The sequence below is a fragment of the Zonotrichia leucophrys genome, chromosome 13, assembly GCF_028769735.1.
Source record: "Zonotrichia leucophrys gambelii isolate GWCS_2022_RI chromosome 13, RI_Zleu_2.0, whole genome shotgun sequence".
NCBI classification, from domain to species: Eukaryota; Metazoa; Chordata; class Aves; order Passeriformes; family Passerellidae; genus Zonotrichia; species Zonotrichia leucophrys.
The window spans coordinates 16386905-16413248 of record NC_088183.1 but is presented as its reverse complement, the minus strand read 5'-3'; the positions used below and the strand labels follow the sequence as shown (position 1 = coordinate 16413248).

Below are 26344 nucleotides of genomic sequence, written 5' to 3'. Positions count from 1 at the left end.
ATTTGTGGATTTCCACTGGTTTGCCACAGACAGCAAGGCAGGGTGGAAGAGATCCCAGCCCAGCCCAGGATGGGAAGGACCAGCAAGAAACTCCCAAAATCCAACCCTGAATGCAGCAGGCACACACAGAGCCATGGGGACCTGGGTATGCTCCAAGAGAAGGCACCTTCCCACTGAAATACAGAGTTTTTGTCTCTTGGGCGTTGACTCCGAGTGACTGCACTGCCTGGACCTTTCACAATCACACCACGTTGGCTCAGGGACAGAAAGGGGGAGAAAAGCAACCAGAATCCAACAGGGAAATTTGGGTTCTACAAATAACTCCTCTAAAGATGCCCAGGATCCGCCAAGGATCTTTGGAGAACTCGAGGACAGCCTTGTGTGTGTGCTACCACATAATCCTGTGAGGCAGGAGAGGCAGATAAATTATTGCAGCTATTTTGGACAACGTCTGAAGCGAGGAGCAGCCTTCTTAGAAGGTCTTGAGAGGATTAAAGGCAGTGTCTGGAGCTGGGAGCAATGTGCCTGCTCCTGGGGCAGGGGAACAGCGTCCCCTGCTTACCCCGGGCTCTGGGGACAATTAAGGAAGGTCACCTGGCTGGCATGGCAGGACAATGCCCTGCCCTGAGCAGCTCTGGCGTCACAGTCTGCCCAGACACAGCCACTGGAAAACATGGAAAATAAGGAAATAGGGCTGGAATTACAGCTCAGGCAGAAATGTTGAAACTGGGATGGGGTAATCCAGGGCCATTTGCAATCTGCTGGATGTTGTCTGTCCTGATAAAAATCTTTTCCCAGCAGTGATTAAGCAAACCAGGAGCCGGTTTTGGGGATGAACCAACCATTAAGTGTGGAAAGGAGAGAAGCTCCCAATTTCTTGTGCAGAAGAAGAGGATCACTGAGGGACACAAAAAGAATTTTCAGAGGCAGATGACAAGCAGAACATGGTCACAAAGAATGTGGACACCCTAAACCCAGGCAGCAGTGGGAGCTGCTGGTCAGGACAAAAGGAATTCCAGCCCTGAAGTGTTAAAAAGGGATGAAGATCAGTTACAAAAACCCCAAACCCACAATGTCTCAGCTAGAGAGGATTCCAAGCAGCAGCCAGACCCCAGCCCAGCTGTGTGACCTGCTGGATCCCAGACAGCAAAGACCAGGAATGGCACGGATCTAGCTGGAATCCCACATCCCAGACAAAGCCCACCCCAAAGCATCCCTCAGCCTCTGCAACAAAGCAGAAGTGCTGCACGGTACATTTGAGAAAAAAACCCAACTCCACAGACTGCAAATGTGCCTGGAACTCTTTCTGCAAGACAAAAGGGACATTTAAAGATAATGTAGGAAAAAGAGAATAGATTTTAAGATCTAGAGGAGTCTCTGTGCCAGGGAAGGAGACAGAATGTAATTTTTTGTCCCATCTGTTGGCTGCGAGGAACTGAACAACAATCGCAGTGAGAACCTTAAAAAGCAGCTCATGACTGGCACTAAAGCAGAGGCAGGAGGCAGCGACTGCCCAGGGCTGCACATCCATCCTTGTGGTGAGCTGGAAAAGAGGATGGTTGGCTCGGGAGTACTCTGAGACATCCACCTTCTCAAGGAGCTCAAAACTGGGGGTGCTCAGCATTGAAAACTCCAGGGAGAGCTCAAAGCCCTTCCAGGGCCTAAAGGAGAGCTGGAGAGGGACTGGGGACAGGGAATGGAGGGACAGGACACAGGGAATGGCTCCCCACTGACAAAAGACAGGGATGGATGGGATATTGGGAATTGGGAATTGTTCCCTGTGAGGGTGGGCAGGCCCTGGCACAGGATGCCCATCCTGGATCCCTGGCAGTGCCCAAGACCAGGCTGGAGCAATCTGGGATAGGCAAAGGTGTCCTTGCCCATGGCAGGTGGGACTGGATGGGGTTTAAGGTCCTCTCCATCCAAACCATTCCCTGATCCCTGGCACTGCAGGGTGCACACACAGCCAGGTGCAGCCACGTTTCCATGCCATGGTCACACTGTGAACACAAACACTCCCAGACACATCATCCCTGCACCTGGAGCTGCTGTGGATGTCTCCAAGTGCTGCTGGGGGGCTGTGGGACATCACCTGGACACATCCAGCCCACCAAAAGCTTGTGGCAAATTGGAGACCATGCAGAGAGGAAAATGAGCCGGAGGAATGGAATGATTGAATTATAATCAGAAATTAGCAGAGAGGAAGAGGGAAACTTCTCCCCAGGCTGCCTCTGCAAGGGTTGCCAAAAAGCACCACACACATCCAAGATGTGCCAGATGTTGCTGCTGCCCAGGAAGGAGGCTGCAGGTCTGTGGTGGTGGCAGGAGCAGATGGCAATGGCTGGGAGGAGCGCGAGGAAGGGTGGGAGGGAGGAAGAGACACCCAGCTGCCAAAATCCCTTGCCTTGGCTCTGCTCACAGGGAGGGACTTGACTCAGTTTTCTCTCAAAGAGATCTTTAAATGTTGAGTTGCCTGAATGGGATCTCCGAGTACGCACCAGCAGAGGGAATTCTGGTGTTGTGGGACTCAGTGGGAAGAGATGGGAGAAGCTGGAGCAGAGTTTAAGTGTAGACTGGTGAAACTGGGGGCAGCGAGGACCTTCCACTGGGAGGGCTCACGTGGGGTCTCACACACTGTGCTAAACAAGTGGGAAATTCCTAAAGGGATGCTCCCAGCAGAATCACAGGCTGGGATTTCATGGCTGTGCCACACACGGGTAAGACAAGCTGCTCCTTCTTCCTCTTCAATGCATCCCTCTCAATCTTCCCTGAAACAAAGGAAAACCTGGACTGGGGCGGTTTATTGAGCCCAGCAGCCAAACCTGGGAAGTGGAATCTCCATCCATCTACTCCAGCTGTGCTGAAGTGTTGGGAGGGGCTCAGACAGCACCAGGACAAGGCTGGGCTTAGCAAAGCCTGAACCAGGCAGGAGGGCTTGAAACCAGCTCTGCCACAAAGCCCCAAAGCCAAGCTCTGCTCCCACCTCGGATGCCAGCAGCAGCCTGAGCTCTGGCACCTGGGAGCAGCCGGATTCCTGCCTCTGGAACACCAGGATCCCAACAGCAAAGGAAGGAGCTGCCAGCTCATCCAGGGTCACCCAGAGCGAGCAGCCACCTCAGAAAAATGCAAATTGCAATTTTCTATTTCATTCCCCACCTATGGCGGAGTTTCTTCCCTGGAACTGTGAGGATAAACTCATGAACATCTGGGAAGAGCAGATCCTACGGCACCGAGAGTGTTGGGAAAGCTCATGAGGTGGTTTTTTATTCCATACTCAGAGCACAGTTGTAACTGCATGCATTAAAAATGGCATGGGGTCCTCACTTTAAATAACAGCCATAAAACAGATTTTGGGGGTGGAAAAACACGAATCAGAAATGCCTCATCCAATAAAATGTAATCTCAGATACACTTGCACCACACAGGGATGGAAGGAAAACAAGCTCCATGTAACAACTCCCAAATTTCTCATATTTGGTTCTGAAACCCTGTTAAATTCCCTCAATGGCTGATGGAGAGTGACTGGCACTGTCCCCATCCAAGCCCTCCATGCATCATGGCAGGGCAGAGCCTCCATGGAGCACCAGCATTCCCAGGCTCCTTCCAGCCAAAGCAAATCTGGGATCCGGGGGGAACAGATGTCTTTGGGAAAAGCACCGGGTGGCCAAGTGGGAGCCTGAGCTTCATTCCCAGCTCAGCAGGCCCCACCAAGGTGGGGAACAACGCAGGGAAATGTTGGGGAGGAAACAGTGGGCAGAGAGGGAAAATAGCAGGGATGACAAACGCCTGGGATGACTGAGGATCTGCCACGTCAGTGCCAAGCTCCTGGAGAAGTCTTCACCAGAACCAGCGTAATTCCTCCTGCAAAGGGCCTGGCTCAGCCCCTGCAATACAGCATTTCACTGCAGTCTGCACAGCAGAAAGGGTCCAAAAAAGGAGGACACTGAGATGTGTGTTAATCAAGTGAAGAACCATCTACAAAGAAAAGGCATGGATCTGTCTTCCAGTTGAAACGCTATAAATAGCCTTGCATACTTGCTTATCAGATTGGTTCGGCTGCAGGGATAATCTCCTGGAGAAAGCAATGGAAGCCCTGTTATGTTGGATATTTATAACCAGATGAAAGCTGAGAAAATGCACAGTGGTGTCAGCCTGGCGCTCGTGCCGCGGGATGGGGGTGCGGGATCAGCGCGGCTCCGCGGTTTAACAGAAGGTCAGGAACAGCTCAGTCTGCCCAAAAACCCAACATCTGAGCTCTCTGAGGGGCTGGGGCTGCCAATGCAGCCAAGGCAAGGACATGGTGGGACGGTCCCCAAAAGGTCCTGATGGTCCCACATCACTGGAGAGCCTTTTCAGGAACAAGCCATGATGCTTCTCGGGGCTAACAAGGTCTGGCTGGAAGCACAGAGGTGAATGTGCCCCACCTCGGGCAGGGGACAGAGCAAACACAACTCTGGTGAGCTGCTCTAACACCCCAGTGCCTCCTAATCCCCAAACCGCCTGTCCCAGTGCCAGGATGCCCTCACAGTCTGCTTAGAGGATCACGACCCTGAGCCCAGCTCCTCAGGTCCCCCCTGAACTGCCGTGCCAGATTATCTGCACAGCACCAGGACCAGCTCGGGATAATGCTGGGGGATCCCAAGAGCCTTGCCCTGCCACAGCCTCTGCACCCAGCACAGGATGTCCTTCAGCATCAGGACAGATGCAGGAGCCCCTGGAGCCTGATTCCCAACCCCTGCCATGGGAAGGGAGACAAGGCAGGACGTTCTGGGGGATGGAGAGCGGAGCAGGGTTGTGGTTATTCCTGGGAGCCTCCGCAGGGTCTGCACCACACAGGGATCTGGGTGTGGGGTGATTCCTGCTCTCCTGGGAGGTGAGCACACACAGGGCACCCTGTGCCAAGACAGGGAGCTGATTTGCAGGGCAGGTTTGTGATGCCGTGGGCAGGGAGCCATCCTTGGCATCTCCAGGCCGTGTTCCCTGGCCTTCCTCAGCTCTGCCCATCCAGCCGGGCACACAACGAGCATTCCAAGGAAAATCCCAAGACAACCCTCTCTGCCCTCCACCTCCCAGGTGCTCCTCTCTCTCCCCTGTTTCTACTTTTAGCCCTGATCCTCCCTCATCATCCCTGAGTTTCCTGTCACATTCCAGGGCTCAACCTTTCCTCTTCCAGATCCATCACCCCCACTACCTCACTGCATCCCTCAGTTCATCCATGGAGCATCTCCTTGCTCACCACCCTTCCAGCCTCTCTTCCAAGTACTGCTACCATGTGCCAGGGCTCCAGGAACTGCTCCAAACTGCTCTTCCCAGGTGACTGACTGGCACTTTTGGGGAGAAAGTCATCTGCACAACACTCATGGACAGGAGGGTGCAACAGATGGATTTGGGAACCCCACCACGCCTCACTCCAATGGTTGTAACACATTGAACTCGAGGTTACTCCAGGAATAACCTGGGAATTGGGAAGGGATGTTCCACTAGACCTGTCCATTTCCACAACAGAGGCACCCAGCAGGTTTGCAGCTCCCTAAAAACCATCTGAACACACACTCAGCCATCTTCCCACCATGCACACACCTGTCCCAAAGCCAAGGATGCTCCCAGAAACAGGAGGAGACTTCAGCAGAACCCTCTGCCCCCTGCTCCTCTTCCCTCCCATAAGTTTCTTTGACCCTGCCACCTCCACAGCCACCTCCCCTGGGGACACGAGCACAGAAGGCAGCAGGTACAGGAGAGAAGATGTTATGTGCACAGCCAGAGCCAAATCCAAGGAAGCAACGGGAGCTGGCCGGAGAAGACAGCTGAGGGGGTGGGTGGGCTGCAGCCAGGGGGTCAGCACGGGGGCAGCACGAGCAGCACGACCACGGGAAGCAGCTCTCTGGTGGTGACACCACAGACACCCCCAGGGTACCCAGGGAAAGCTGGACCCCGCGGGGAGGTGACCTGAGGGGCAGGGTGAAGGGACATGTCTCTCTGGGGTTTGCCATCATCACCACCATGCTCGATGAGCCTCCGCTCCACGGATCTCCTGAGCCCAGCCTGCGCCACTAAACCTGCTCTGCCCCCTGGAACCTCCCATAGCTCCGACTCCAAACACACACGGGGAGCTCCAGCACACCCCAATCACCCTGAGGTGGGGACGGGCAACCAGGGGACCCCTGAGTGCAGCACACGAGTACCCCATGGGCTGGCTCGATGGTGGTGCTGCCATCTCAGACTGCAGTGTCGGGCCAAATCCACCTGTCCCCTGCCACGCCCACCTGTCCTCTGCCACACCCATCTGCTTCCTGCACACCCATCTCCTGCCACACCCATCTCCTGCCACACCCATCTCTGCCACATCCATCTCTGCCACACCCATCTCCTGCCACACCCACCTGTCCTCTGCCCCACCCACCTGTCTTCTTGACTCCTCCCTTCCCCCAGCTCATCCAGACCTCCCCTCCCTCAGCCACCTGTCCCCTCTCCACCCCTCTTGCTGCTCCCTTGCTCTGAGCCTTCCCTCTTCTCCATCCTCATCCCCACCAAGCTGAGTGTGTCCCAGCCGAGCTCCCACGTCACCCACACCGGGGACAGGGATCATGGAGGGCCAGCAGCCTTGGGGACAGTCCCAGGGAGGGGAGAGGCGCGCGGGCGGGCACGTACCGTTCTCGGGGTGCTCCATCTCCCCGATACTGCCATCGGGCGTGGTGCGCTCGTAGTGGTCCTCGGGCAGGGCCAGGGGCCCGATGCGGGGCCCTGATGAAGATTTGCTGCTGGGGGTCTCGGATTCCTCCAGCCCGCTGTCGTAGTAGCTGTGCTGGGAGGGGTCCTGCAGGTCCTGAGCCTGGCTGGCTGCAGAGAACGTCACTCGGCGATGAGGTAACTGCAGGCAAGAGAGAAGATGTTGCATCACCCACCTGACAGGTGAGGAAAAAGGGTGGGGACATCCAACCTAACCCCATCCTCAGCCCCCAGAGCCATCCTGGCACACTCAGCACCAGGCTCCTTCCCAGCAAAGAGCTCCCCATCACATGTAGGGAGCACACTTTGCATGGTCCCTGTGCTGCCCCAACCCATCTCTCCCTCCATGGCTCTGTCCCAGCCTTGTCTGTCACCCAGGTGTCCCCTCCCATGTCAGGACAGCTCTGGAAAAGTCCCCCCCATCAGCACAGCCTCCTGAATCACTGTCCCCACCCTTGACCAGGGGTCCCCACTTGGCCGGTTCCCAACACAGCCCCAGAGTCTCGCGTGGCCAAGGCCACCCCAAAGCCTCTCTGATGGCATCCCTGCCCAGCACAGAGCCACATCCTCCCTCCCCTGCCAGCCCCTGGCCTGACCCCAGCTCCCATCCTCAGGATTCACCTCGTTAAGCCTTTCCAAGACCCCAGTTCACACTCTCCCTCCCCAGCTCTGCCTCAGCTCGGAGCAGCTCCCTGCCAGCAGCCATTAAGCCACATCATTATCCCGCTCCAAATCCTTCCACCAAATCCTTCTTTGGTGTGATTACCGAGGAGTGGAGTGGAGAGTTCAAGGGGCAAGAGAGGGGAATGAAACACAACCACCGAGAGCAAGAAAAAGCCACCACAATATTTCCCCACCAGAAATGTGGGGAAAAGCCCAAGACAGGAATTATTTAAAGGGGATCTGAAGGTGATGAGGTGAGAGAGAAGCCAACACAACGTTTAGTCTGAATACCTTTTTCTGTGCTGGTGTCTTTCCTACAAATCAGTGGCAATCAGGCGTCCCACACACAGCCAGCACCGGCCAGGAAGGGGAAGGAATTGAGACGAACAGAGGGAAGGAACACAGAGGGAGCATTTAGATGAGCTGCTTTAAGGTTGGTTGGACCTGATTAAATTCACCACAGATGCTTAGAGACCTGATTTAAGTAACTTCAGAGCTGTTAGGGCTGCTTTTTTTTTTCCCAAGACTTTTTTTTTTTTTCCTGAGGAATTTGTAGAGAATCAGGGAGCTTCCAGAAGACTGGAAGGGAGCTAAAATAGCGCCTGTCTTTAATGATGAGAAAAAAGAAGAGCTGGAGAATTATAAAACAGTTAGCTTAATTTCAGTTCCTGGAAAAATACTGAAGCAGATAAAAGAACTCTTTGTAAGTACCTACAAGATAACAAGGAAATGAGTAACAGCCACTGTAGGTTTGTCACAAACAAACATGTCAAGCCATTGAACTCCTTCCTTTGAAAAGACAGCAGGCCTCGTGGAGGGAGGAGGAGCAGTAAATGTTCTAGCTCAACTTGAGGAAGTTTTTTTTGACACTGTTTTAGCTGATTTTCTCATAAGTAATGCAAGCAAACAGCAGAGGTGCAGCACGGTACATCCCTGTCTGGGTAATGTGGGTGCAAATCATTTGGAAAGTGTTATTCCCGAAGGAATTACTGCAGACAGCCTTTTCTGCTGGGATCATGGATCAAATGAAAGCTCTGGGTTGTGTCCTGAATCCGTGGCTGGGCTGTGCTTTCATAGCTGCTGGCTATGAAAGCAGCATGACAGATGTGGGATGGGTCTGTCACATCTGCACCCTCGTGAGGAGCACTCACAGCTGGCTGAGGATCACTGCACATCATGGGGATCCACCCCTGCTGCCAGCCTCCCACCCAAAAACGCATCAATATTGGGATGTGTGAACGGGCTGGGATGTGCCAGCTCTGCTGGGTGCCAGGAGGCTGAGCTGGGAGAGTGCCCCACTTCAGCAGAGAAGAACAGACAAGCAGTCATCAGAAACCATGATGAAACATTTCAAAAAAAGAGAGAAATTGGTTCAGGGAAGAGAAGGTTAAGGCTGGAAAGGAAAAGCCTCTGCTTGGGACCACTGGCAGATGAGAAGGAGTGACCTCTACCTGCAGTGGGGAACACCGGGTTAATCACTGTGGCAAAACCCCACAGTGGAGGCTTTGGCCAGGTGTAATCACAGGATCATGGCAGGGTTTGAGCTGGAAGGGCCTTAAAGCTCATCTCATCCCACCCGTGCCATGGGCAGGCACCTTCCACCAGCCCTGGTGGCTCCGAGCCCTGTCCAGCCCACCTTGGACACTGCCAGGATGGGCACAGCACAGGGGGCACAGAATGGGGCACAGCAGAGGGGGCACAGCACAGGGGGCACAGGTTGGGGCTGCCAGAGCAGAGGGTGCACCCCCTGCCATTAAGGCACAGGTGAGACCCTGCTGGGAGGGCTCTGCTGGAGCTGAGGACAAGGCAGCGCTGCCCAGGTGACAATGACACTCTGGAGTCCCCTCCCAGCCCACAGGCATCGTGTAGAGCCTGGCACTGCCCTCCCCCTGCACCCTCCCCACCCAGCTGAAACCAATTTCCTGCCTTGCCTGGCCCATCCCGAGCTCCTGCTTTCCCTCCTGCTTGCACCAGCCCCGTTCCTCGGGGTGCTGAGATAACACAAATCAACATCGTCCCACAGCCAGCCTGTGACAGCCACCATCCCCCCAGCCCGGGGGGTCGCATCCCAACAGCAGCCTTGTACCTGAAAAACACCTCCTGCAAATGTCACCAGGCAGCCCTGGAAAGGGCTCCTCTCGCTGCGGGGCTCTGAGCCCTCTCCCTGCAGCCCACAGGGCAGCGTGGCACTGGCACGGGCAGTGCCCCCTCCCTCTGTGCCCAGCCCCACCAGCGGGTCCCTGGGATGCTCTCCACCCCCTCAGCCCAGCGCTGGAATCATGGAAAAGCACGGAATTGATTTGTCTGGCCCTGACTCACAGAAATTGGGTTTGGTGTGACCTTTCTGGGGAGGGTAAAGAGCCTTGGAGCAGGCAGTGCCCTCTGCACAAGGAGCTGCCTGTGCAGGGCAGTCCAGGCACAGCAGAGCCTTCTGTTTGAGGAGTCAAACACAGCAGCTCCGAGTCACAACCTGCAAACAGCAAATCTGTTTTGGGGCCCTCATCTCTGCTTGCCCCAGTTTTTCCCCGTTCCTCATCAGAGGTGACCTTTGCAGGTGCCATCTCACCAGGGCTTCCTGCAGCGCCTTCCTGCCCTTCCAACCTCGCAGGTTTTTCCACCTGAGGTCTGTGCCAGCCTCTTAACCCTGAGCTACTCATGCAGCGTGACCCTTGAATCCATTTTACAGCCAGCACTTCCCAGGATATCAGCCAGAGCTCCGTTCCTCCGTGCTGGGCCGCGTTAAAATGCACTTTGTTTAAATGGGCCCAGTTTACCAAGCAATCTGGATTGCTCTGCATGGCTGCTCCGTCCCCAGCACCATCTCCCACTCCACCAATCTCCATGGCAGCCACGGGTTTATCAGCAGTGATTTCAGATTTCTTTCCAGACCGTTGATTGCATGGTGAATGGCAGTGAGTGCTGAGGAGCAGCTCCAGGAGAACCTGGCTCCACAAGGAATCCCAGCCAAGCTTCCCTTCCCTTCCCTAAGCTCTGGATAAACCAGATCTGCCTCACTATACCGTGCTCAGAATCCCAGAATCCCAGGTTGGAAAAGCCCTCCAAGGTCATCGAGGCCAAGCTGTGCCTGATCCCCAGCCCAGAGTGCCAAATGCCACATCCAGGTGTTCCTTGGGCACTCCAAACCTCCCTGGGCAGCTCCTCCCAATTCCTGACCACCCTTTCCATGGAGAAATTCCTGCTGATGTCCAACCTCAGAGCAGTGTTCATGCAAAACAATAAAAACAATAATAATGATAGTGATAAAATCCCCATTATCAGCTGGGAGCATCCGTCAGTCTCCAGCTGCTCTGTGCCCAACACAAACCAGCTCTGCCTCTGCAGCCCTGTGGGAATGCCTGCAGCAGCCCTTGTTCCTCACAGAGGCCAGGACCATGCCTAAGGAGAGGTTTAAAAGCCAGACCTGTCACGTAATGCCAGTGCCCAGTGTCCCCTGCCATCAGGCACAGTGACTGACGTCAGTGCTATTTCCATCAGCCCTTCCCTGCTTTAGCCATTAATCCAGCTGTTCCCTGGGGCTGCCCAGGGCACTGAGCACTGCACAGCTCCTCCAGCTGCTCGTGGCATCGCTGCCCTGCCAGTCCTGCCCACCCCAGGCGCCCCAGCCCCATGGACAGCTCCAGACCAGAGAGTTCCCACTCTTTGCTGAAAATTATTCCATTCTATTATGTCAAATATTTCTATTTTGAATGCCTTTCCTGGTTCCCAACACATGGGCAGGTCCCACATCCTACGTTGTTATGTCTCAGCCCAAATTACTCCACCTATTTAGTCAATACTTTTGCATTTTTCTCCATAATTAACAATTTTGCAATCTCCACTTGGAATTGACAGTTCCTGAATTCCACCTCTTCCCGGCGCATTTTTTAAAGTACTTATTGTGTTGACTTTGTAATAATTGATTTTCCCCCAATGTCTTTGGCTTTGCTTGTTAATTTTCTACACTCCAGAACGACTCATTTCTCCTAATTGCTGTAACTCCCTCCTTTTACCCCCAGTATTTATTAGTTTCCTACTTCCAACTGCTGCCACTGTGCTAGAATGAGATTTGGGGCAGAGCTGTCTATTTTCTCAGCTGAGAAATTGTGGCTTTGGATAAAAAAACCTGCATTTTCAGGGTTCCCCAGTGCTCACTGTGATATTTTTGATGGGGACACCAGTGCCAGCACCAGGGACAAACTGAGCCCCTGTCCCCCTCTTCCTGCAGGGATGCTCTGATGGGGATGTTCATGAAAATCCTGCATGTTCCGTGCTGCCACAGCTCAGGGATTTTTCCTGAGGAGGAATCCTTGGCAGCTCTCCCCCTGCTGACCCCATCCATCCTCTGTGAAGTGCTCTCCTGCCTTTTTGAGGCCGTGCCTGCTCCGGCCTCCGCAGATTCCGGCAGCAGCGAACTCCAGCCCATGTGCTCTCTGGAAAAGCTCTTCCCTTTGCTCCTGCCTCTGCTGCCTGCTCGTTCTGCCTTGAACTTCTCCTACCTGCAGGGTTGTGAGGAACGGCAGTAATTACTCCTCGCTCTGCCCCCTTCCAATTCCACAAATCCAGGCTGCATCCGGCTCTGCCAGGTCCTGCTGCAGACACAAGGCAGCCCTGGCCAGCCCTGCTGCCCTTTTCTGTGCTCCTTCCATCCCATCTGCCCTTTTCTGTGCCCATTCCAGTCCATCTGCCCTTCCCTGTGCCCCTTGCATCCCATTTGTCCTTCCCTGTGCCCCTTCCAGCTCTTCCCCAGTTTTCCAGCCAGAGGGAAGCCAGCCCCAAACCCACAGCTCCGGTTTTGAGGCTCATCTGGAGCTTTGTTTTGGTGAGGAACTTTGTTTTTGGAGCTTTGCTTTTGTGGGCTGTCCCTGACCTGCCTGGTCCTGGCTGCACATCCCAAACCCCCCAACACCAATCCCTGACTGTGCTGATTCCTTTTGACAGGAGGGAACATTAGGAAAAATTATATTGGGAGGTATTTCTTCCAATATTTTTTCATGGAATATTGGGGGACATTTCTTCCAATATTTCTTCATGGAAAGGGTGGTCAGGCATCAGATGGTGGTGGAATCACCATCCCTGGAGGTGTTCAGGGAATGACTGGAGGTGACACTCAGTGCTCTGGGTGGCTGGGTGACATCAAATCTGGATGATCTTGGAGGCTTTTTTCCCAGCCTTAATGATTCTGTGACGATCCCACTCATGGATTCTAGACGGGGGTCAGGGGATCCTGCACTCCTCAGCCCCTCTGCTCCCTCATTCAAACATCCCCAGCTCCCAGCATGATCCACCAGGCTGATTCTCCTTACTAAACCCAGGGAAAACAAACTCAGCTCAAATGACAGCAGTGCCAGGAGGCAGCAGGAATTCAGGATGTCACCATGTCCCCACAAACCCACTGGCACCACTGCCTGTGCAGAGGGAGAGGGCAGGGACTGAGCAGCAGGAATTCAGGATGTCACCATGTCCCCACAAACCCACTGGCACCACTGCCTGTGCAGAGGGAGAGGGCAGGGACTGAGCAGCAGGAGGAATTCCATTGTTCACAAAGGAAACCACAAAATCCGCCCCGGGCACCCTTTTCCTGCTGGCAGGGATGGAGGGGAGCCACCCTGGGGGAAAATCCAGCCCCTGTTAACCGGCTCACTGCTGATCCCAAAGCAGCATCCACGCTGCCCTGGCCTCCTGTGCCTCCCCACACGCCAGAAGCTCCTTTCAGGCAGCTGCCAAGGGAGCTGCTTCCCCTGCAGCCGCCACAATGCAGCAACTCACAGGGCTGGGAGTGAAAGGCAATGTCAGAGCCAGCGCCCGGAATATCAAACTGAGCCACAAGGGAACCATTGTGGCACTGGAGCCACCCAACTCCACATGGATTCATCAGCCCCTCTCCCTCACACACCAACCTGGAGCCTTCCCTGGATATGGAGAGAAGAGAGAAAGATAAGCCCAAGGATTGTGCTTTGGGTGACCCAGAGCCAGCTTTCCATGGGAGGAGGCTTGGGAATTGTTTGCTTTGCCTGGCGAGGAGCAGGGCTCCAGTGCTGCACAGCCTTGGGAGCAGGAGGCTGAGGGGAATTTTATGTCCATGGAAACCAGGGCAGGCCTCGAGGAAAGCTGGAGCTGAATTGCCAAAACCACCCAGGGCAACGCTCAGGCTCCAGGAAACAGGACACAGCTCGTCCCTGAGCCGACCATTTTACAGCTCCTCTGAGCCACCAGAGCTTCTGCTGCCCTGCTGGGGTGAGAATGGAGCTCAGACAGCTCTTCCCATCCTTCCATGACCCTCCAGCAGCACATTGTGTGCCCACTGCACTGGTTTGTGGAGGAGAAGCCCCCCAAGAGCCCTCCCTGCTTGTTCTGCACTCACCCTGCAGGTGATGGGAACAGCTCAGGGCATCTCCTGCACAGCAGCACCCTGAGGGACAGGGACAGGGACAAGGGACAGGGACAGGGGACAGGGGACAAGGGCCAAGGCAAGCACTGCCCTGGCTTGGTGTCACCTCCTGCTCCTGCCCTCAGTGGCCTGGGGGTCCTGTCTGCCCCAAGGGCCCCTCCCTGCCCTGGCACAGCATCTCCAGGGGTTCAGTTAGTTGAGCAGACCCAGCTGCATTCCCAGGATTGCTCCTTGTGTGCCCAACATGAAGGAATTGAGGGAAGGGCTGGGATCAGGTCCCAGGGGCTGCTTTGGACAAGGGAGGGACATGGACGGACCCATCTCTAAGCCAAGATCTGTGGTCTCACACCTGTGAGACCCATCCTTTTATTCAAAGCACTCATTCAGGCCTTCCCAAGATTTTGTCCCTCCCAAAGAACCCTGACAATTCTGGAGCACAGATAGAGGCCCGAATCTGTGATCTGCCAGCCTGGCCTTACTGGGGTCACCCCCACCACAGACACTGGGGTCCCACAGGGCACATCAGCCATGGGGTGATCGCTCTGGTCCATGATGCTCACGGGGTCTCGTGTGCTGGTTGTATCTGCCCACAAATCCCTGTGTCCATCCCCAATCCCAACACCCCTTCAGCTCTTCCACTGCTGACAAACCAGAGAAGGAACCCACAACCAGAGGAAAAAAAAGCACAGGAATCCATGGAATCCCAGCTCCCAAACCTAGGTATCATCCCAAAAAGCACCTGCTCCCCTCCTGAGTGGCTGCTCTGCTGACAATTAGCGAGTGCTGACCTTGCAGTCAGCAGCGGCAGTCTCCAAGTCCTGCCCAAATAATGATAGCAGAGCAGCCAGCCTCAAATGGACATCAGCTCCCGAGGCACTATTTAATGAATAAATCCAGGAAAATGCGGGCTGACTCCACATAGGTGCCCTGAAGCCTCCTGAAATTTGCATGATGCTCAAAGAAGCCGCCAAAGCCCGGTGCCAACCTGCCTGGTCAGATCGAATTTATCTAACTCAGAGCAAGATCTAACGCAATTAGAGACCCATTTAGGCAGCCTGGGGACAGAGCCTGCCTAACCCTCAGCCTATCCCAGCTCTGAGCCCATCCAGGAGGTGCCATTTGGCTTTTCTTTGGGTGAAATGAAGACGGGCAAGGAAAATACGGAAATAAATCATCGGAAGGGCGAACGGTAAAATGGAAAGGGGTCATAATCTTTATGGAATGATGTCTAAATTGGCCTGGCCGTGCTGCCTGGAATGTCTGTCACCATCCAGCTGATAATGGAGCTATTCTGGAGATGGTTGGTGTGGAGTGGAAATTGCCCTGGACGCGGCAGGAGGCCTCATAATCACGTTAAAACCATCTTAAGATCCCAGGGAGAAAAAGCTTTCCGGGACTGGGAGCAACACTTGAATGAAACCCTCGAGGAATCCAACAGCTGCAGAGTGGGGAAATGATGCTGGGAAAGTAATGAGCTAATCTGGCTCCCAGTTGCACCCAGTGGAGCTGACAGGGAGCACGGAAGGCTCTGGGGAGAGCAGGGGGTCCGAAGCTGTAGACTCAGGACTCTATAAAAAAAAATGGAGATAACCAGGAATGCTTCCATGGAAGCCTTTCCACAGAAAACCTGTCAATTTGCTGGAATCGGATCATTATTCAAGCGAGCTCCCTGTTTCAGGGCTGGGGTGTGGGGGGAGATCTTTGCTGACACGTGAAAATGAAAAAATGATGCTCTTGCAAAGGTACCTTTCACTTCAGGACTCTAGCCAAGTATTAATTATGGAGCTCAACTCAAAAAGGTCAGGCAAAATCATGCCTTTAGATATTACTAGGAAAAAAAAATATTTATATATAATATATATTCTGATTGACCTGGGAAACAGGGGGGAAAACTGTCAGTTCTTCCTGATTTGCTTTCAAATTGAAAATTTTCCTCTGAGGGCAAACCTGTTTTGCAAGCAGCTCTATTTCCACAGGCAAAGGGCAGCAGCTTTTCCTGTCTGCCCAAGGAATTGTGCCTGCTCCAGAGGTCTGGGCACCCACACGCTGCAGAGATGGGCAGAGCCCTCACTTTAGTGGTCTGCACCTCCCGATGAGTGGAGATACCAGGTGAGACAAACCTTCCTTTGGAGACATCAAACAGGTAGGACAAGTCATAGGGAGGCTTCTTAGAGCCACTTATCTTGCCTGCACTGCCCCAATTCCCATTCCCACTGGCACAGGACCCCTGGGATGGATGAGCTCCTCAAATCCCAGGATTGCTATCACATCCTTGGTCAAACCAGATCCTGGCTCCAGACAAATTTCCAGCACATTAGCAAAGGTTTCTGAGCTCTCTGGGCAAGAGACACCCCAATAGTCCCTAATAAACTGTGATCCACTGGAAATCCTTGGGAAAAAACCCGCCCAAGCTCCTCCAGGTGCTTACAGAGCCTGGAATCACCTGAATGAGAACACCTGAAACACGAGTTTGCCTTCCACGGGGCTCAAGAGCTTCTGATGAACAAGCAGGAGGATGAATGGGTGAGTGTGAGGGGAACATCACACATGGCTCCAGCAGGACCCTTCCAGCAGGATCTCAGTGCAGAGATGCCCATCACACATGGATCCAGCAGGATCTCAGTGCTGAGCTCAGCCACGAGGAGCCCCCCCAGCAGCTGCTGCTGAGCACGGGGGAGCTGGCAGGATGTGAAAACCAGGCCATGTGGGAGCAAAATAGCTGCAGGCTCTCAGGTTGCTGGGGCCTTTCAAGATGTCTCCGAGGAGCTGAATCAGGGCAGGCTGCTCTGACAGCTCCCAGGGAGGGAGGTGGGATGGCTGCCCTCCCCAAAGGATGGCTCCAGCTTTGATGGAGCGTGCCAGGATCCCTGTGCCATGTGCAGGCACATCACAGGGGTGTTTTGCAAGGCGGGAGGAGCTCAGCAGGATGTTTACATCCCAGGAAAGGGGCATCTTCAGGGATCTCTGGGCAGGAGCCACAGGGCCTGGCTGTGAGTGCCACGAGGATGGAAATAATGAGGTGGTGAGCTTTCCCTGCTCTCCTGGCAGGTCACAGCCCACGCTCCCACCACAAACCCACCCACGCTTCCCTGCCAGCAGCTCAAGGGCTGAGGCAGTAAACAGCTCCCACCACACCAGGCATTGATGCAAAACAACCAGGAATGTTTCTACAGGGATCTGGGGGAGTTGTTTTCTCTCTGGTCCTCTGCCTGACCTCCTCTTCCTCTCGAGAGGGTTGGGTTGGGAATCACACTCAGAAAAGAAGCCTTTACTACAGGTAGGATGTGGAAACCAGGTACTCAAGGGTGAGAGACCTCCAGAAAAGTTCAGAAAGTCAGAGAATAGAATCATGGAATTGTTTGAGTTGAGAGGAACCTTAAAGCTCATCTCATCCCACCCCTGCCATGGCAGGGACACCTCCCACTGCCCCAATGTCCAGCCTGGCCTTGGGCACTGCCAGGGATCCAGGGGCAGCCACAGCTGCTCTGGGCACCTGTGCCAGGGCCTGCCCACCCTGCCAGAGAGGAATTTTTAATTCCCAATATCCCATCTAAATCTCTTCTCTTTTAGTTTCAAAGAGTTCCCCTTGTCCTGTCACTCTCTGCCTGTGTAAAATCTCTCTCCATCTTTTTTGTAGCTCTCCTAAAGAACAGAAAGGGTCAGGACAACAAACGGTCAGTGAGGGACCTGTTGGGGGGAAGCTGAGTGAGGCTGAGCTGCAGGTCTGACCACAGAGGTGAAGCCAAGGCTGAGCTTCACCCTGGCTGGGCTGGGGGATTCTGCAGCCACAGGCAGGGGGGACCAGAAAAGGGACACCAGGATGCCAGGGGTGACCTCCTCACCCCTGCCCAACCCTGCTGTGCCCCAGCTGAGCTCTCTGTGCTCTCTGGGGTGCTGAAGGGTCAGGGCACTGCAGGAGGAGCCTCTTTTGGAGTAATCTGCAGTGCCCATCTTGGTTTCTGCCGGGAGCAGAGCTGGGTTGTGCAATGGCAGCCCAGCCATGCCCTGGGGATGGGCCGTGCCCAGGGCTCCTGGCAGGGCTCTCACAGCACAGGGGTGTGTGGGCATGAGGGCGGAGGGCAGGAAGGTGATCTGGGCCTGGCACAGGGCTCAGCATTCCTAAGGATGTGCCAACCAGCGGGAGGTGTGCCAGGGCACCACGGGTGCTGAGTGCCCAACACCCACAAACCACCAAGGGGCTCTCTGGACCTGCCCTGGCACGGCCCCACATGGGGGATTCACTCTGGGGGTCCCAGCTGGCCCCCAGAGCACAGAACACCCCTTTGCTGCTCTCCCAGGGCTGCCCTCCCCAGCCCTGACACAATCCCAGCCACTCTGTGCCCTTTGCTCCAGGCACTCAGGCCTCGTTCCCTCCACAACAACCTCCCTGGCCTGTCCTACATCCTGCACCCTCTCATTACTGCAACCTCCTTCCATCCCATCCCAGAACAGCCCAGAACAGCCCAGCTCTGTCCTCACTGGGAACACCCCACCCTCCACCCCCTCCAGCTGCATCCACCCTCTGTGCTCCATCCCATCCACACCTCTGGGGCTCTGTGGGCTGAGGGCCACCGAGTGCCTGGGGACACACAGGGACCAAGGGGACACACAGGGACAGACGGGACACACAGGGACCACAGGGACACACAGGGACCATGGGGACACACACAGGGACCAGGGGGACACACAGGGACAGACGGGACACACAGGGACCACAGGGACACACAGGGACCATGGGGACACACAGAGAGACCATGGGGACACACACAGGGACCACAGGGACACAAAGACACCATAGGGTCATGCAGGGACCACAGGGACCATGGGGACACACAGGGACCATGGAGACACACAGAGACCTTGGAGATACACAGAGAGACCATGGGGACACACAGGGACCATGGGGACACATACAGAGACCACGGGGACACACAGGACCATGGGCACACGCCCTGTCCCAGCCCCAGGTTCTGCCCCAGGGTTTGGTGCTGGCTGTTGCAGCCTGCAGGGCTGGGTCCCGCTCCAGGGAGCAGCACTGCAGCTGAGAGCCCGAGCGGGCAGAGCAGTGCTGGGAATATCAATCAGGGAGCCTTGGAGCAGGAGGCTGCACACACAGCCAGGGCTTTCATCCCCCAGGATCCACAGCTCAGCCAGCCAGGGGCTCAGCCCTGCGCTGGGAGGGCTCAGCATCCCTCTGTACTGCAGCCAGCATGGTCAGCAGAGACTGGGGAGAGCCAGGGAGAAGGGAGAGATCAGGAGAGAGGGTGGAGAGGAGCAGACACAGCTGGGAAAGGAGCAGGAAGATCTGGGGGGGAAAGGAGGAGTTCCCCAGGTCCAAGCTAGGAAAGGGCAATGCTGGCTCCAAGGGCGCCAGGCTGAGGAGAGGCTGAGGCTGTGAGGAGGCAGAGGAAGAGGAGGGCAGGGAGGAATGGCAAGAGGGGAACAGGGCAGTGCTGTCACCCAGCCCCAGTCAAGGAGCACAGGCTGGGGGAGCCTTCAAGGGAGGAAGGACAAGGTCCCAGTGCTGGAGGGGCCGGGGACTGCCAGGCAGGAGAGACCCAATGACCTCCCTGATGTGCTGGGGACAATCAGTGCCACTGTGTCCTTGAGGACACTGCCTACAGAGCTGTCACCTGGCCTAGGCTGCCCACCCTGCTGTCACCTGCTGTCCCTGTGCCCACCCCAGTGCCACCCTCCACACAGCACAGCCTGTGCACAGTCCTGTGCACCCCTCCCTGGGGCTGTGCACCCCCTGTGCCCCTCTCCTGGGGCTGTGCACCCCCTGTGCCACCTCTTGCCACAGCCCAGGCTGCACAGTCCCCACTGCCACCTCCTTGGGGACAGGCCTTGTACCCTGCCCTGTGCCACCTTCCCCTGGGGGAGGCTCCAGCTGCATGCCCTGCATCCTCTGCCCCTGACACACAGCCTGTGCCTGTGTCCCTGTCCCCCTTGTCACTGAGACCATCCTCCCCTCTGTGCCACCTGCACGGGGTGCTGGCAGTGAGCATCCCCCTGTCACCTCCCCCGTGTGGGGACACAGGCTGGGTACACCCCGCTGTCACCTCCCCCTGCAGCACAGCCTGCACACACCCACGCTGGCTCTGCCTGCACATCCAGCCTGTACCAGGGGCTGCTCTTCTGTGGCTGAATCTCCTCATTTTTGAAGTCCCAAATGCCCCACAATGCTCTCACTCATCAACCCAAGTGCCCAGCACAGATGCACCAGGAGCCACCACACGTTCCTGCCTCATCCATGGTGCCCTCAGCATCCTCAGCAATTCTCCAGCACAGTCACTGCCCACTCCCCACCCTGTCCTCTGCCCCCCCAGGTGCCCCAGTGATGCTCACAAGCTGCTATGCTTTGACAAAGCCACTCTTCCCAGCAGATCCAGGGAGCTGCAGCCCCTCAATGACTCTTCCCTCATTCCACCTCAGCCAGGCAGAGCCAAATCTGACCCAGACCCCGTGGATCCCAGCAGCAGGAGCTGATTCACAGTGTGGAGGAGCTGCTCCCAGCACAGCTTCTCTCTGGAACTGGGGGAAAGCAGGGCAGGTCCCCCATGAACCCTCAGCTCCATCTGCAGCTCCTTGCTGGATCCATTTATGAGCTCATTCCACGTCAGCGGCCTTGAGAAAACCCACTGACCCAGGACAGTGGGAGACTTTCCCAGACATCTGCCAGCACCTAAACCTGCAATTTATGGAGACTCTGAGCTAAATTCTCAAACAAGACGATTTCATTTCTGTCCATTACAGCTACAATATTCCTCTCCTCCCCTCCCGCAGAGAGTAATTAATGCTGCACCGTGCTCCGAGCCCGCGGGCAGGTGCAGGAACCTCTGCTGAGCTCGCTCAAGTTCACACCACTCCAGCTGCCTTTCCGTGTGCTGGGGGGCTGCAAGGACCCGGGGCAGCTCTTGGGAAAGGATGGAGAATATCCCCTCCCGGTAAAACAGGGATGGAGCCTGGGAGCCAGGCAGAAGAAAGAGCCGCTCCCCACGCCAGCGCCTGAGTTCTCAGCCCAGGTTCATCAAAGAGCTGCCGAGGACGAGGAAGGGAGGGAAACTTCTCTCAGAAAGTTCCCAAAGGGAAGCAGATAGCAGGGCTGAGCCAAGCCCCCAGACTGCCCGGCCCAGCCCTGCGGGGAGCAGTTATTGAGGTGGTTGCTGGTGTCTCCTTTCCTCCTCTGCAGCCATCGCATCTCCCTGCGGGTCCCAGCCCTGCCTGCCCAGGAGGCCCAGACACTTCCTGGATGGTTCAAGATAAAACCTTATGCTGTTAGCAAAACAAACGAGGAGGCTGTGAGAGCCAAGGCTGGCACAGGGCTCAAACCACCGAAGCCAGAACCACTGGTTTCCCCGGCTGATCTAATCTCTCCCAGCGCCGCCGGAGCTCCTCAGCCCCAGCAGCCTGGTGAGGCCACTGGAGGCCCTGGGGAAGAGGTGAACTGGTGTGACAGGAGCAGGGATGGGTGTCCCAGTTTGGAAGAAAAACCAGGAGAAACAGGAACGGGTGGCCAGGGAGGAGAGCCCTGAGATGGGGTGGTGGCTGGTGGGAGAGGGGTCTTGGACTGTTCCTGCCTACCAGGGTCCATTTTTTCTCCAAACAGCTGGAGACAAGACCCTGAGCGAGCCCCATGGCATTGGCATCATCCCCATCCATCCCGCCAGGAGATCCCATTCAGGGCAGAGCCATCTGCATGGGGAGCAGGACCACCTGGCTGGAGCAAGCCTTCCTGAGAGGATCTCTCCTTCCCATCCCCTCCCAGGGTGGGGGAGCACCGGGATCTGACACGCCAAGGCTCCATCTGCAACCGCGTGCGCCCTCATTGCAGCACTGCGGCGCAGGAGCGGCAGCTGCCAGCCCGTGCCAGAGGGATTTGGGTCAGGCTAGCCAGGCACGGGGATCTGCTCCTCCATGCTCTGGCTGTGGGACACGGGTGTGGCTCAAGAGGATGTGGGGATCAACCAGGAGAAGCTTTGAGGGAGGATGTTGGTGTGAAATGAAATGGAAGCTGGGTCATGGCTCGGGCTGCGTCCACGTCCACACAGGTGTGTGTGTGTGTGTGCAGGTGTTGGGAACCCTGTCCTGGAGGGACATCTTCAGATGGCCTGACTAGACATGGGACATGTCAACCTGGGGATGAAGTGTCAGCACCATGAGGCCTCTGGACTGACCATGCTGGGGTGTGGTGGAGGGTTTGTGGAGATGGCCAGCTCACTGAGCATCACTTCTGGCCTCCACAGGGCCTGAGTGCTCCAGTGGCCAAGGACATGGAAAATATGCCTGGGAAATTGCTGGGAGAGCCTTCTCAGGGGCAGCAGGGAAAATAAGGCACAACCGGTCAAAAATAGAAAACTTTATTGAAGTCAAATCCAACAGGGCAGCTGAGCTCAGCCCCACGGCAGGAGCCCAGCCTGCCGCTCACTGGGGTACAAAGAGGAGGGCAGGGGTCTCATGGGGCACAGGGGGTACAGCACGGGGGAGAGTGGGTGGTCCTCACCCGTGGGGCCCCAGGAAGAAGACAAAGCCACAGGCACTCGCTCCCCCTCTCCCTCCCTGGCTGGTTAAAGACAGAAGTGCCAAAGCAGAAATGTGGTGCAAGCTCCTAAGTGGTCAGACAGCCCGAGAAAGAGGGTCCTGCAAGCTCCACACTCAGCCCACGACCTCGTGGCTCAGCTCCAAGCTCCAGTGCACACCAGTGAGCAGCCAAGACCTGCCTCCACCCTTTCTGCACGCAGAGACCCCCCCCGGCAACACCAAGAGCAGTGACCCGACCGCAGCAGAGACCTCAGTGCCCCTGTCCCCCGGCCCCAGCACAGCCCCAGCCCTGCCACACGGATGGGACATTCCTGTGCCACTAGGATCTGCAGACCCTCTCCTGCAGAGCCACAGCTCCAGGCTTGGTGCTCATGCTATGGGAAGCCCAGATTTCACCGTGCTGGCTGTGGCAGAGGGCCCAAGCCTGGGGGAAGCCGGAGCCTGAGCCTGGGAAAAAGGCAGAGCTTTGCTCCTCCGCCCAGCCCCACCTGCCCGGGCAGCCACAGCGCCCTTTGAGGCGCCCTGGTGCAGGGATGGTGGCAGGCTCAGCCACACCAGCAGAGCCTGGCTGGCAACAGTGAGGCCAGAGCCTTCCCAACTGCTCCCTGGAGCAGGGCAGGGCTGGAACCCAGCTGTGGCAGGAGCAGGACCAGTCCCTCCTCCCCATGAGCCAGCCCAAGCGGAGGGAGGGATGGGAGGGTGGGCATCACCCTCCTTGGTGCTGTTAGAGTGGTCCCCAAAGGGGATGCAGGCGGGTGGCATTCCCTGCCCGGAGCCCCACATGCAGAGCCACACACATGCAGTGCCCTTCGCGTCACCGTCACCCAGGCAGCGCCGCCAGGACCCAGCCCCGGGCGCTCGGACAAGGGCTCGGACAGTTTTGGCCTCCCCCACAGCATCCCCATCCCCTCCCTGCACCACGCCCAGGCTCTGTGGCTCGGCTCCGGGGTAGTCCAACGCCAGCCCCCTGGGCCACACATGCAGGGCTGGGGGCCAGTCCACGCTCACTCCCACACCTCTGTCCAGATGGCTCCCCGGTGCAGCGGGGGCGCCGCTGCCGGCCTCAGGATGAGCTCTCCTACCTGCTTGTTGGTGTATTTCTGGGGGTTGGTGCGGTAGCTGTAGTCCGAGTACTGCTCGGAGCCCGTCGAGTTGTTGTCCCCGGTGCCAACAAAGGTGTTGGTGGCCGGCAGGTCCTGCACCACTTGGTGCTTCTTGGAGGCAGAGGGTGACTGAGGCTGCAGCTGGATGGAGGGCAGCGGCGAGTTGGAGCGGTAGTGGCGGCCCAGGTCCGGGCTGCCCGGAGGGTAGTTCAGGGGCAGGTGGATCCGGGGGCTGTCGCTGACAGAGTCGTTCATGAGGTTGAACTTGAGCGATTTCTGCAGCCCCGTCTCCTCCTCATCCTCCGTGGGCTTGGGTGGCTTGGGAGACTTGCTCTTCTTCACCTTGTTCTTGCTCTTCCCACCCTTGCTGGCCTGCTTGGGTGCGTACAGGTCCTTGGTCTCCTTCTTGCCCGCCTGGTAGCCGCTCTTGGCCTCGCGCTGCCGGCAGTAGCGCACCAGGACCACCAGCACTATGACCAGGGTGACAGCCACGATGCCGGCGATGACCCCGAAGAGGATGTTGCTCCGCTGCTTGCTGCGCTCGTACTCGGGGTCGCCGGCGATGTCGATGTCCAGCGGGGTGTCCAGGCTGTGCCCCACCAGCGTGTCCAGCAGCGTGCGGTTGGCCAGCGTCTCGTTGACGTAGAAGTGCACCAGGGCCGTGCCGTGCCGCGAGGGCTTGCCCTTGTCGTTGACGCGCACGACCAGGCGGTGCAGGCCGTGGTGCTTGCGCAGGATCTCCTTCTCCAGAGTGATGTCACCGCTCTGCGGGGAGATCTGGAAGAGCTCAAAGGGGTTTCCTCCTGTAATGCTGTAGATCAGCTCGGCGTTGATGCCCGAGTCGATGTCCTCCGCCTTGACCTTGCTCACCTGCTGGCCGGGGCTGGTGTGGGGCAGGATGTGCTTGTAGGTGGCGTTGGAGGGAGAAGTGATGAAGGGGGCATTGTCATTCTCATCCAAGACGTTGATGGTCACCCCCACATAGGCAGACCTGGGGGGATCCCCACCGTCCACCGCCTTGAGTCGGAAGGTGTAGGTGCTCTGCTGCTCCCGGTCGAAAGAGATGCTGGAGAGGATGGTGCCAGTGCCATTTTGGATGACAAAATCCCCGTTGTCTTGCTCCACTGACAGCTGGATCCGGGCATTTTCTCCTTTGTCAGCATCGATGACCGTCACCATGCCCACGGGGCTGAGGGGTGGCATGTTCTCCATCACTGAGAAGTTGTAGCCGCTCAGCATGAACTTGGGGTCGTTGTCATTCCTGTCCATGACGTTGATGGCCACAGATGCTGTGCCCTGCTTGCTGGGGCTGCCCTTATCTTCTGCCACCACCAAGAACTCGTAGCGCTCCCGCTGCTCTCGGTCCAGCACCGCCTTCACCCGGATCTCCCCAGAGTCAGGGTCAATGGTGAAGGCGCCCTTGGAGGAGGGGTCTGTCACCAGGGAATAAACCAGCTTGGCGTTGGAGCCGCTGTCAGCATCAGTGGCACTCACCTCCATGACCAGCTCATCGGGCTCGTTGTTCTCAGGGAAGGCCACCTCAGTGAAGCTCTGGCTGAAGACAGGGGCGTTGTCATTGACGTCCATCACCTGCACCTTCAAGGAGTTGGTGCTGGAGAGGGGCGGGTTCCCCGAGTCCACGGCCACAATCTCAATCGTGTACTCCTTCACCGACTCGTAGTCCAGTGGCGTGGTGGTCTGCAGGAAGTATTTCTTCTTGCTGTCACTCCCTGTCTCACTGGCCTGGCGCAGCTGGAATGGGACGTCACCGGCCACCACACAGGTCACCACAGCGTTTTCACCCTCATCTCGGTCGGACACCTGCACCAGAGCCACTGCTGTCTCTACTGGCACGTCCTCCGAGATGTTGGCCATGCCATCCTGGTGGGTGACCAACCCTATGCCCCGAATCTCTATGGAGGGTGCGTTGTCATTCATGTCCTTGATGGTGACCACCACCTGCGTGCGGGCGCTCTTGGGGTTGGCGCCCTTGTCCTTGGCCATGACGGAGAACTTGAGAGTGCCGATGTCCTCGCGGTCGATGGGGCCCTGCACGGTGATGAGCCCCGTGGCACGGTCCAGGCGCAGCAGCCGCCGCACCATGTCCGAGGCCTGGTGGAAGGAGTAGTCGATCTCGGCGTTGGCTCCCTGGTCCGAATCGTTGGCTTTCACCTGGGGGACAGAGGGACAAGTGGTGAGCAGGACAAGGGCACGGTGCAGCGAGCCCCTCCACAAACCACCACGGCCTTCCCTGAGGACAGCCGGGGGGAAAAACCAGGATTTCCTCTTCTGGGGCCAAGGACTGTGGGGCAAAGAGCCTGGGACCGGCAGAGCAGCTGGGAGCCACCCTCGGGCACGGAGGCTCTGCCTCGCTCTTCTGGAGAAACCGGCTGGGCCGGTCGGCTGCGCTCCCCTCCCAGCCGGCTCCGGCACGCAGGGAATCCTCCGGAACCATGGAACCGTGCCACTGAGACCCAGCCAGCAGCAGGGAGGGACTGCTCCAGCTGTGCCCCCGAGGAGGGGCTGGAGCAGCTGCCTGGCTCAGGTGAGGGCGAGGAGGGAGGCAACCCTGTGCGGAGCTGCAGCAGCTCCATCGCGGCATCTGGGGATGCAGCCACGCAGGGACTGGGGCTGCCTAAGCCCCGCACAGCACCATCCATCCCTGCCCACCTGCCAGGAGCCCTGCATCCCCATAAACCTGCCTCTACACCTATTATTTGCTTTCTAAAGAAGATGAGGTTTGTCTAACATTTGCCTCCCTAATCGGCTCTCTGAGCAGCCTCTTCTCTGCACCATTTGCTGCTCCGCCGTTATCTTGCTCAGCAGATTTGGATGGAGAACGAAAGTTGTTAAATGTAAATTCCACCTTTTACCTCCACTCACAAAACAGGCGGAAGTCATTTTCCCCCTGAAAGATAAAAGC

The 26344-nt window shown here is 56.8% G+C and overlaps 1 protein-coding gene across 3 annotated transcripts in view; it reads right to left on the bottom strand.

Moving 5' to 3' along the window:
* PCDH1 (protocadherin 1) overlaps positions 1-26344 on the bottom strand; it is a 58164-nt gene that overhangs the window by 22756 nt on the left and 9064 nt on the right. For all 3 annotated transcript variants that reach the window (XM_064724596.1, XM_064724597.1, XM_064724595.1), the window contains exons 3-4: positions 23401-25593; positions 6649-6868 (exon numbers count right to left, since the gene is read on the bottom strand). In XM_064724596.1, the coding sequence (XP_064580666.1) occupies positions 6649-6868; positions 23401-25593 (2413 nt within the window). The remainder of the gene's footprint in view (positions 1-6648; positions 6869-23400; positions 25594-26344) is intronic.